This window comes from Panthera tigris, chromosome A2, assembly GCF_018350195.1.
Source record: "Panthera tigris isolate Pti1 chromosome A2, P.tigris_Pti1_mat1.1, whole genome shotgun sequence".
NCBI classification, from domain to species: Eukaryota; Metazoa; Chordata; class Mammalia; order Carnivora; family Felidae; genus Panthera; species Panthera tigris.
Window position 1 is genome coordinate 63,157,939 of NC_056661.1, and position 12,557 is coordinate 63,170,495.

Here is a 12,557-nt window from a genome sequence, read left to right on the forward strand (position 1 = left end):
TGATGTGTCTACTTATATAGACACACAATTATGTACACACACACGTCTCTGTTATTCTAAGTGGGATTTAAGTGGCTTTGCAAAGATGTCTAGAATATTGCCAGGTAGCACATTTTCGATGGCTGCCAAACAAATGTGCTTTCCTGGGTCGGCCTCACAGTGACGTGCCTCTCCCTCTGTGACCCATGTGGCCCGCGTCCACTGACTCGCTCTTTCCAGGAGCTGTGCGTTTCTCTCTGGATTCAACTGTGAGAGGGATCCTTCATAGAGAAATTACTAATGAGGACCATGTCCCTGGAGAGAACCTGTTGAGGATCACGGGCATATTACCAATATTTTGTGGTGAAGACTTTATAGACTTTTTCCTGTCCGTCCTCTCAAGGCACGCTTCCTTTATAATTCCTTCCAATCTGCTAAAGCAGTGAACCGCTTTGAATTCAAATCCTAAAGGCTGTCTTGAACTGGGCACTTTCACTCTGGGGTCCATGGATTTCCAGTATCTGACTGAATTTGGAAGAGAATTCTGAGTGCTTTTCCAGCATAATTGGTTCCATGATTGGCCCTCGTGAGTTTAGTTGTTTTAAAACCTAAATTGTAGAATCCCTTTGGATGGATTTCAGGGTGCCCCAGTTTCCAGTAGCATCAAAAGACTTTTCTATTCTATTCTATTCTATTCTATTCTATTCTATTCTATTCTTTCATTCCATTCCATTTATTTTATTTTTTACTTATTTACTTTGTGAAAGAGAGAGAGAGCAGGCCAGGGAGGGGCAGAGAGAGAGAGGGATAGAGGGTATCCCAAGGAGGCTCCGAGCTCTCAGGGTGGAGCCCCACGTGGGTCTTGAAGTCACAAACTGTGAGATCATGACCCCAGCTGAAACCAAGAGTCAAGATGCTTAAATGACTCAGCCACCCAGGCCCCCCGAAAGATTTCTTTTTCAAAGAGAAGTCTTCCCGTATTCCTCTGCGGAGCATAAGTTAAACCATATTTTAGAATAATGTCTGTGCTATCCACAGTAAATAGTTGGTATTTACTGCTCTTTGTCAGCGTGGAGGCCACAGGGCACTGAAATTCAATCTGATGGAGATGCTCGCTGCCTACCACTCCTTATGGATGGCTACTACAGTGACCCTCCCACCAAATTAATTTGTTTTTCTAAATCCGCATCTAGTCGGGTCACTAATCATTGCCTAAAGGAGAAAATCCAAGGTTCTTAGCCAGGCCCCCTCAAGTTGCCCTGCTCGTGCTCCGTAAAGCTTTCCATGACCCTCGCTCTACACCCGTGGGTGGCGTTTGCCTCTGGTCACCTGCCCAGTCGGGGTCTCTGGCAGGACTGACCTCTCCCACCTCCAGCACCCACCTCCCAGGGCTGGCCTGATGCCTTCCAGCCTGTCTTTCTCTGCCGGGACCACAGTGTCTTTATACAGCGTTTACGTGTTCCTCTGCTCTGCCTGCCTGTCAGTTCCTTGGTGCGGGGAGTCTGGTGCGCTGGGGTAGCTGGATCGTGGAAGAGAACAGGAGGACCCTGCCTCCTGCCCCTGGCACTGTCGGTGCTGGCCCCCCGCCCCTGCTCAGTGGCGTGTCCGTGACCAGCACCTGATGCTGATCCTGAGAGCTGAGCGAACGAGCCTACCTCCTTGCTGTGTGTCCTAGGCCGTGCTGACCTTGAACCGCAGCCTGCTGCTGACCTTCGGCCGTGTGCTCAGAGCCCAGGTCTCCACTAGGACCTGAGCCCTGGCGGAGTCCCGGTCAGGCCCAGTGCCTCCGGACACCTTCTTGCCTACACTCTCTCTCCGGTCTGGAGCTGGGCTTTGCTGTCTGTGCCTTTGCTGGCTGGGAGGGAGCGGGCACGGGCCCCAGGACAGCATTTCTCTGCCGACTCTCTGGTGCCCATGCGTATTCCTCCTCAGCCCGAAGTTTTCTGGGCACAGTTAAGGATGCACTGCGTGTTGGGTTGTGAGGTGACCAACGGGAAGTGACTCCGAGCCATTGTCCTGCATCCGTTAGAATGACCTGACATGTAAACAAATACACTTTCCCACCCCTACACTCCCCCCACAACCCTGAGATCAGAAACTCTGGGGATGCATCGAGGAGATACCTGTACAGCTTTCCAGGTGATTCTTGGCTCAGAGCTGCTGATGGGAGAACTTGGAATGGGTCTTGGAAACAGGGAGGAAGAAGGGTCTCAGTCTCACCTCGTTGAGTCAGGAAAGGCTGCCAGAAGGGCCAGGCGCACCGGGGGGTCCAAAGTCACACCTGCAGCCAGCAAAGGGGGAAGTGACCCCCCAACAGAAAAGTGTGACATGGGATGAACTTTCACACGTTGAACACACCATTGTTCCCTTCCCCCCACAGAGCACATCAGCCTCTCCAAAGTCATTAGCCACTCTGTACGTAAACGCCCTTCTTGTTTTGTTTTGTTTTGTTTTAACACATTAGAAACCATTATGTTCTGTGGCATCTGGGTGGCTCAGTCGGCTGAGTGTCTGACTTTTGATTTTGGCTCAGGTCATGGTATCACAGTTCATGATTTCGAGCCCCGCATCAGGCTCCAAGCTGACACTGCAGAGCCTCCCTGGGATTCTGTTTTCTCTGCCCCATCTCCCCCCCACCAACCCCCCCGCTACCTTGCATTCTCTCTCCCCAAACAAATAAAAAGCCATTACATTTTGTTAATTAAAATACATTAATTTCACACACGAGCTTATGCATTTCAACTCCACCGTGTAATCCTTGTTCACAATACGGAAGACAAGCATTCCAGAAGCATTCCTGCGCTGATACGATGATCTTGGAGTAGTGGTTTCTATAACTTTCCGTTGTTTTTGTTTTTGATTTGTTTCTCATGCTTTTGCATGTTCTGTGGATGGCGTCCCGTAACACAGACTTCCAAGTAGCTACCTGTGTTCTCTCATCATCGAGGTTGTGTGTTGAATAAATTCTATCTTTGTTCAATGGTGATGTCAGGCACAGAAAAAGTAATAGAGAGCAGGGGCCTGGGTGGCTCAGTCAGTTAAGCATCCAGTCCTTGAGTTCAGCTCAGGTCATGATCTCACGGTTCATGGGCTCGAGCCCCGCATGGGGCCGTGTGCTGACAGTGAAGCCTGTGTGGGATTCTCCCTCTCCCTCTGTCTCTCTGTCCTAGCCCACTCTCACTCACCCTCCTCTCTAAATAAGTAAATAAGCTTAAAAAAAAATAATAATACAGGGGCACTGGAACCTGGCGGTGGGCATTTTATGTTATATGCCTTTTTATCTTAAAATGGGTTAGGACTCCCAGGAAACTGCAGAATTAGTACAGAGACCCTGTGTGCCCTTCTCCCACCTTAACTCATTTAACGATCAGAATGGGTACCAGAACCCGTTTAACGATCAAAACTCATTGGCATGTTATGGTGTACAGGGGAAGCTGAAGTTTACTTTAAAGTTAAAATGTGCCAGGTGGAGAATCATAAGATTGAAAACCGAGCAGCTCCGCTCTGAAACAAAGAAATTAGAGTTGAAAATTAAATTCATGTTCATCCAATAGTGCTGTCTCAGGGCCGCATCTTCTTTTTTTTTTTTATTAAAAGAATTTTTTTAACGTTTATTTATTATTGAGAGACACAGAGAGACAGAGCATGAGCAGGGGAGGGGCAGAGAGAGAGGGAGACACGGAATCCAAAGTAGGCTCCAGGCTCTGAGCTGTCAGCCCAGAGCCCGCCGCGGGGCTTGAACCCATCAACTGTAAGATCACAACCTGAGCCGTAGTCGGATGTTTCACCCACTAAGCCACCCAGGTCCCTCCCAAGACCGCATCTTCTGTGTTGACAGGTGTCTGACCTTCCTCGCCCTCCCTCTCTTGGACTCTTCGAGTTCCTGTTCCCACATGTGAATGAGCTCTTCACTTTATGTTCCCAGAGGTCACGCTGCCATCCAAGGCACGGTCACGTCTTCCAAGGATATAGATGTGGAACGAGAGCAGATACGAGTGTTGAAAGGAATGACCAGTGAAGACCTTCTCGTGTTATGCAACCTTAGTAAAAGCTATGGAGGCTTCTTCAAGAAGACCACCGCTGTGCAAGATATCAGCGTGGGCATACGAAGAGGAGAGGTAGGTGCCATCTAATCGTACCCCTTTCTGTTACAAACCTGTGTATCTCCAAACTGTGAATTCTGCTGTGTTGTGCTGAGAATAGCTGAGGTCAGAGCTGAAAGTCTTCGCATTTCTGGAATTTCTGCAAAACTCAGTAGACACAGAATCTAAGTGGAGAGTCTATTGGCTCTTTCCCTGGGGAAGCTTTGCTGCTGATGGCATTTATTCGGTTTCATAATTTTAAAAATTTCATGTGGTTGAGTTTTAATCGCTGTTTGGGCTGCAGGATGACATTTTATGGAGTGCCAATATTTTCTCAACCCAACTCATTAAGGGGATCTGTTCTAACTCTTCCTGGGACGTCAGTACTTTTTAAATGGCCAATTAAGCCCACCTAGCAAAACGCTCTTCCGGAAAGGCGAAAGAACAGTCACACCAAAGCAATAGCTCAGAATTGCTTTTCATGGGATGGCATTAATTCTAGCAGGAATGTTTAATCAGAACCGATAGAAGCCATGCAAATTGTTCCTGATCTGTGCTTAATTGCATAAAAAGAAACCAAGTCTGAAAATGATTACCTTTCATTAACTGTTAAAAACATGAGGTTCCTTGCACTCATATTGTTACAAGCTCCTGAGGCATTCCAAGTAGGTTACACGGTTCCCTGAGCGACAGTGAGGCTGTGCTGTGAGCAGAGAGCGGCGTTCCGAGGTGAAGGGAAGCCCGGGGACCGATGTAAACCGATCTAGGAACGGCCTCACGAGCTGCGCTGTGGTTTGTGGCTGCAGAGGACAGCACGCTAAGGAAGGAGTGTTTTCGTGGTTGCTGTTTGCCACGGAGCTCAGAGACTCACTATGCAACCTGTGGTGTCGTATCCAACTATTTTTTAAGCTTTGCTTCAAAAATCCGCTTCAGTGTGGCCGCTACCTGTCCATGGTAGTTTTAAGCCGAAGGGTACTAGAAAAACTTGGAACGCTTTGTAAGGGAGATGCTCTGAGATGATCCAAGATGCCACGTATATTGCAGTTATGATTGCTCAGCTTTTTTTTCCTTTTAATGTTTATTTTTGACGGAGAGAGAGAGAGAGAGAGAGAGAGAGAGAGCATGGGCAGGGGAGGGGCAGAGAGAGAGGGAGACACAGAATCGGAAGCCGGCTCCAGTCTCTGAGCTGTCAGCACAGAACCCGACGCGGGGCTCGAACCCACGATCCGTGAGATTATGACCTGAGCCGAAGTCGGACTCTTAACCGACTGAGCCACCCAGGCACCCCTGTTTGATGAACTTGCTTGATGGACTTTTTATGAACGTGGCGGTTTAAATGCTATGATGTAAAGTGCTTTGTGAGAGCCGGTAGACGAGGCGGAGATGACTGAGATATGTCTCTGTCCCTCTAGGAATTCATAACTGGGTAGGAAACGGAGGGCCGTGAACACAGCGTGTTATGTAGCAGCGGCCGTGCTGCCCCTGGCAGGACGAGGGTGACGGCACCTGAGTGGCACTGCCTTGGAGCTGCAGGTCCAGAAGTGGCAGCTGGACCCCGTGTCAGATGGTGCGGGAGACCCAGTGGGATGGGAAGGCATGGATATTAAAGCAGGTGGCAGTTCAGATGAGCAGCTGTCGTCCGGAGCCCCCAAGTAGGGTCCTGTGCTTAGGTAGGGCACAGCGCCAGGAAGCCCAGGACGGGCACTTTGCCAAGATTCAAGGAGCCAGGTCAGCCGGGGTTAGTAGACAGAGAGCCAGCTTTTGCCATAAGCAACAGAGAGGTCTTGGGGGGACATTGTAAGAGCCACACAGACCGTCTCTATCCTAGAACCTCCAGCTGAGAACATGCTGCGATACGAGGTCAAGACCAGGTCTGGAGAAGACAGCAAAAGGGCCGTTTTTCCCAGGGAATACAAGACAACAGTGAACCCCCAAACCACGAAAGACGTTGACTTGGTGCTGAGTGTCAGAGTTTAGAACTAACATCTGTCTTAACTAATGTCAGGATCAGCCTAGATCTGAATTGGGGGCGGGGAGAAGAGATGGGGGAGGGAGGAGTACTTTGTGCGGTGGAGTCAAGGGCGTAATGATTATAACGACGTGGCTTCCAAAAACCGTGGTCCTCCCCAGACGGACACAGTTAGGACCTTGAGGGGACAGGAGGTCTCTGCACAGTCCCAGGTAGCTGCCTTTACTCTGTCCTCTGGGGTGTTGCTTACACGCATTTACTGGTCCCCAGTGGTCGTTGAAATGGTTACTCTGCTTGGCCGCCAGTAGAATTTCCAGAGTGTGTTGCCATCTGCAGAGTGCTCGATACAACCGGGTGACGTCCAGGGTCTGCAGGTATCGAGGCACAGAAACGCCAGCTCCGAGCCGGCTTGAAGTCGTGAAAGTCAAGGCCTTCTGCTGTAATTCAGAACTTTTTTCCCTTTCTCGTTCCCTCCCGACAGTGCTTTGGGCTCCTGGGGGTGAACGGGGCCGGGAAGAGCACCACGTTCAAGATGCTGAATGGAGACACCCCTCCGACCTCAGGACACATGGTCGCCAGGACTCCCACAGGGTAAATCCAGACGTGGTCTTTCTTACTGGGTGTGCACAGAATGAGGGGCCCTGGAACCGAGCTCCACGTGCCCCTCCCGGCGAAAGGGAAGAGCGGCCAGAGGGTCAAGGGCGCATTGGCCAAAGCAGCTAAGGCTGACCTCTGCCGTGGCGCCTGATGGGGTGGAGGTATTGGGCCGCTGGCTGCTGAGTGGTCAGGACACGAGGGGGGCGCTGGCTCTAATTGCTTTACCAGCAGATCCAGCTTCAGACGCCCCCGCCCGTGCAGAGGTGGCCAGAGGGGACTGCGTGGTTTCCATCTTGGGCCACCCAGACCCCCTCTTTCCAGTGGATGACCTGATGGCTTCGGGTAGGGGAGAGCGAACATATGAATCCAGATGGTGGCATCCGGGGGATCAGGGAAGACCTCCATGCCCCTTGCTGCCCATACCACGGAAGATGCTGGGTGTTCTCCCCGCTGGAGCCTGCCCGAGGCCGGCTGGTCCCATCCGGGCCCTGTGGGCAACCCCCAACACAGAGCATTATCCCCGCGTGCCACTCCTCTAACACGGCCTTTTAGGGTGTGCGTCACCCCGTCCTCTGGTTCCTTCCAAGCTGTGGTGCCCACATGGGAACATCTGTCTGGGCGTGTGGGCGCCTTTAGAGATGTGGCCATCCAGTCGGCAGGGCCTCTGTCTTCCCCGTCCCTGCTTGATCAGGACTGTTCCTGGGTTTTTTCTCTCCTAAAAAGTAGAGGCGCCTTGTTGTTAACCTCTCCAGAGGCTGGATTGGCTACTTGGCTTTTCCTCTGCTGAGTCTGTCCTGGAGCAGCCCTGTGCCCCCTGCACTCCTCTCCCACCTGCAATCGTACAGCTGTTTCTACGGCAGCAAATTCATTGCACCCTGGTAGCGTTGATAACAGAGTTCAGACGTCTGTGGCTCAACTCGTAAGGACAACCATGTGCCTTGCTGTACCTCCTCGGAAGTTCCTTATATAAATAGTTGATTTCAATCTGTCTGCTTGGGGGTAACAGTCACTCCTAAGCCCACTTGGAAACAATGTGCTCGAGGTTTTTAAATTTTTTTTTAGTTATTTTTTTAAATGTTTATTTTTAAGAACGAGACAGAGCGCGCGGTGGGGGAGGGGGTGCAGAGAGAGAGGGAGACACAGAATGTGAAGCAGCTCCAGGCTCCGAGCTCTCAGACGCAGGGGCTCAAACCCACGGACCACAGATCACGACCTGAGCCCAAGTCGGATGCTTAGCCGACTGAGCCACCCAGGCGCCCCATGAGGTTTTTATGTATAGGTTCAAATAGACTATTGAAGAAAATTGTTTGAAAATATGAAATCACCCATTTATTAGCTACTTTTTGAATTGATAAATACATATTGTCATTCTATGATGTGCCAGGCACCGGAAAGCAAAAGATCTTCTTGTAGTCCTAAAATGCAGTGTTACTGTCTCCTACTAGTATGATTTAAACATACATTCATATCTGTGTGTTCTATACAGATGAACTATGTGTTCATTTTATCTGTTACCTGCGTGTGAAGTGTGCGTGGTTAAATGTGGTATTTGTGTGAAGTGATGCATATTTTATTTATTTTACCTTTTTATTTTTTTTTTAAGTTTATTTATTTCGAGAGAGACAGAGAGAGGGCGCACGTGAGTGAGGGAGGGGCAGAGAGAGAGAGGGAGAGAGAAACCCAAGTAGGCTGTTAGCCCGAGGCCCGAGGCGGGGCTCGAACCCATGAACTATGAGATCATGCCCTGAGCTGAAATCAAGACTCAGATGTTTAACTGGTCGAGCCACCTAGGTGCCCCAAGGGATGCATATCTTAAAATCAGACAAGAATATAAAGATCATTTGGTATACTTCATTTATGTTATTCCAGGAGCATTTCTTAATCCCACTCAATAATTGTTATTGTTTTAAATTTTTTGCAAATCTGGTGGGCACGAAATCTCATTGTTAATTTGCACTTCTTTCATTATTCATGAACTTGAATGCTTTTCCCACGTTTATTTGTAAGGTGGGTTTCCTTTCTGCCAATTGCCTGTCAAGGCCTTTGTCCTTTTCTCTTTAAGGTTGTCTGTCTTTTTGTTACTCATCAACATAAAGGTTTTCCATACATTCAACTGGGAACTAATTTTTTGCCTGTTTTATGTGTTTGAATAAATACCTTGTATTTTAACTTTGTTTTAAAAGTTTCTGTGTGTAGAAGTTTGCAGTGATGATGGAGCCAATTTATCGATTTTTTTCCTTTGTTATTTCTTGTTCTTTGAATCTTAAGAGATTGTCCTCATTCTGAGGTCATAAAGCTTAACATTCACGTCTTAGATTTTTTTTGTGTGTTTATTTATTTTTGAGATAGAAACCGAGTGCGAGCGGGGGAGAGGTGAAGAGAAAGGGAGACACAGAAGTTGAAGCAGGCTCCAGGCTCGGAGCTGTCAGCACAGGGCCCAATGCAGGGCCCAAACTCATGGACCGTGAGATACTGGCTTGAGCCGAAGTCAGATGCTTAACTGACTGAGCCACCCAGGTGCCCCTCATGTCTTTAATTTACTTAAAAAAAAATTTTTTTTTAACGTTTATTTATTTTTGAGATGGAGTGAGACAGAGCATGAACGGGGGAGGGTCAGAGAGAGGGAGACACAGAATCTGAAACAGGCTCCAGGCTCTGGGCTCTGAGCTGTCAGCACAGAGCCTGACGCGGGGCTCGAACTCACGGACTGCGAGATCATGACCTGAGTCGAAGTCGGCCGCTTAACCGACTGAGCCACCCAGGCGCCCCTCATGTCTTTAATTTATATGGAGCTTATATTTAGATCCACTGTATGGTAGAAATACACAATAAAACCTTGGTTTGTGAGCATAATTTGTTCCCAGAACGTGCTTGTAATCCAAAGCACTTGCATATCAAAGCGTATTTCAAGAGTCCTTGGCTCAGTTGTGATCATGTGACATTTGGTGTCACGTACGACTCGTATTGCAAGACATCACTTGTGTAGCCACTTAAAATTTGTTAGAAATGTTAGCTTGTCTTGTGGAACACTCGCAGAACAGGTCATTCACAATCCAAGATTTTACTGTAATTTGATTTTTTTTTTTTATCCTGAATTCCAATTGGCTTAATGCCGTTTTCTCAACGAGGTGTCTTTTTGTCCATCAGTTGGAAACACGTCTGGTGCTCAGCTGCTTTGCCTGTCTCTTCCGAGTTCTTGACTTTCAGAATTGTAACTCTTTTGGGACCTTTATTACATATTATTTTTCAGGATCGTCTTACCACCCTCTATAAAAATGTCCCAATATTGACATTTTGATTGAGATCGCATCACATTTATACGATAATTTGGGGAAATTGAGCTCTTGCTGAAATTTTCTCTGCCTTTTCCGTGATAGTGGTATCTGTAGGCATTTATTCAGTTCGTTTAGAAATATTTAATTATATTTTGCAATTTATAGAGTCCTTGCACATCTTTTTTAGATCTATTCCCCAGATGAATGTGTCTCCATCAGGAAGTATTTAATCTCTTTAATTGCTTTGTTTTTTCAATTTTCTTCTTGTTAGGTTTTTCTCACAACTTCGGGCTTTGCTCGCTGACCTCAGAAGTGAGTTTATGTGTTTGCTTTTGCTCTCTCCTTTCCTGTGTGTCAGCTTGTGTCTGTCCATTCCATGCTACCTTCCACTCCTGATTCTCTAGGTCTCCAGTGCAGAGCCAGGCCCTACGTTGACAGCTTTGGGGTCCCATCCTGCCACGATGGGGGAATATGCATTTATGGTCGCTGCACTGCTTGGTCTGGGCCTGCTGGAGGGTGGGGGGGCCTTCTGGTACCCTAAACTCCAGGCTGCTTCTCTCAGCCTCCTCAGGAGTGGTGGGGCTGTGCTGTAGACCCAGGTATCTTACTGGACGTGGTTCTGGTCCCCCGTCATCACACAGGAGCGCTTTTGGTACCCGTTACCTTGCAGGGGTCAGACTCCCAGCTGCTTTATGTAACTCAGATCCGGAACCCAGCAGGCAGTGGCTTGAAACTCTGTTCCAGAACCCAGCAGGCAATGGCTTGAGATCTGTTTTAGCATTCTCTTGTCTCTGATGAGCAGAGACGTTTGCGTGGGTTTTTCTTTTCAAGACACTGATTACATAGCAATGAATGAACCAAGTAAAATCCAGTCATCATTTTTTGGGTGGAGGAAAGAAGTGTAAGGCAGGCATTGTGTCCACAACTTCCACTGGGATTTTAACTGATTTTATGTTGCATTTACAGATTAATTTGGAAAGAACTGAACTTTTTTTTTAAATTGTTTTAAAAGTTTTATTTATTTTTGGGAGTGAGAGAGAGTACAAGCAGGGGAGGGGCAGAGAGAGAGGGAGAATCTGAAGCAGGCTCCAGGCTCCAAGCTGTCAGCACAGAGCCTGACATGGGGCTCGAATGCATGAGCCATGAGAACATGACCTGAGCCGAAGTCAGACGCTTTCACTGATTGAGCCCCCCAGGCGCCCCGAAAGAACTGAACTTTTTATGCTGTGTCTTCTCTTCTGCCAAAGTTGAACTGTCCAAGAACTGTCAAAATGATATGAAATGGTGGTGCTCACTGAAGTTCTTGTATTTCTGTGTTACCACCTGTGACAGTTTGAAAATTCTCTAGATGTTATTTTTTACTTTGTGAGTATTATTTTGCAATTTTATTTAAGGTTCTGTAAGGAAAATCTTAAATTTATTATTTTGCATTCACGCAGATGAACATGTTTTGTAGTTCTTTTTCTTTTGGCACATTTATGTCATAAATGAAAGATTCTTGATTATTGATCTGGCCTTACCTTTCTGTAGTAAACTTAATTTTGTTGTGGATGTAAATCTCTTTTACTTGCTAAATTTTATATAGATTTTAAAATTTATGATTCATAAGGAAAGCTAGTTTGCTGTTGAAAACTTTCATTTTCAATCCTTCCTGTTAAATTATTCCTAGTCTTAATTTTTGTTGTAATTTTGACAACTTCTATTTTCTTCAAAACCTATTTACCTAATTTAAAATTTTAACTCCTACCTTCTCATTCTAACTTTTTAATTTGAATGATTTTTAAAGTCTTCTTTCTCTATTAACGTTATCAAATCAATAAGTCTGTGGTCTTCCTCGATCCTAAAAATGTAGTAATGGTATTATTGCTGTCACTGCCCTTTAAATAACATACATAATTTTGAGTTAGTGTTTTGAAAACTGTTACACATTTGTATTTCCCTGATGATGAGTGATGTTGAGCATTGTTTCGTGTGTCTGTTGGCCATCTGGATGTCTTCTTTGGAAAAACGTCTATTCATGTCTTCTGCTTATTTCTTAACTGGATTATTTATTTTTGGGTGTTGAGTTTGATAAGTTCTTTGTAGATTTTAGATACTCACCCTTTATCAGCCATGTCATTTGCAAATATCTTCTCCCATTCTGTAGTTGCCTTTTAATTTTGTTGATTTGTTTTGTTTGCTGTGCAGAAGCTTTTTATCTTTTTTTAATTTTTAAAAAATTTTTTAACATTTATTTATTATTGAGAGACAGAGAGAGACAGAGCATGAGCAGGGGAGGGGCAGAGAGAGAGGGAGAGACAGAATCTGAAGCAGGTTCCAGGCTCTGAGCTGTCAGCCCAGAGCCCGACGTGGGGTTAGAACTCACAAACTGTGAGATCATGACCTGAGCTGAAGTCAAGAGTTGGCTGGTTAACCAACTGAGATAGCCAGACACCGCTCTTGGTTTAATATTTTTTAAAAATTCCCTTTTAAGAAACTTTTTATTGAAGTATAAGTTACAACTAGAAAAGAAGATCTCAATGAATTTTTACAAAGGGAATACACTTTGATAATCTGTACCTAGCTCAAGAATGAAAACAAGACCAGTACCCCTTAATTCCTTCTCCTGTTCAAGAGTGTCTCCTCGCCCGATTTTTTTTTAATTTGAGAGAGAAA

At 46.5% G+C, this 12,557-nt stretch overlaps 1 protein-coding gene across 1 annotated transcript in view; it reads left to right on the plus strand.

Annotated features, from left to right (window-relative positions):
• ABCA13 (ATP binding cassette subfamily A member 13) overlaps positions 1-12,557 on the plus strand; it is a 366,745-nt gene that overhangs the window by 275,178 nt on the left and 79,010 nt on the right. Inside the window, exons 53-54 of the mRNA XM_042977198.1 lie at positions 3,905-4,097; positions 6,512-6,621. Of these exons, the coding sequence (XP_042833132.1) occupies positions 3,905-4,097; positions 6,512-6,621 (303 nt within the window). The remainder of the gene's footprint in view (positions 1-3,904; positions 4,098-6,511; positions 6,622-12,557) is intronic.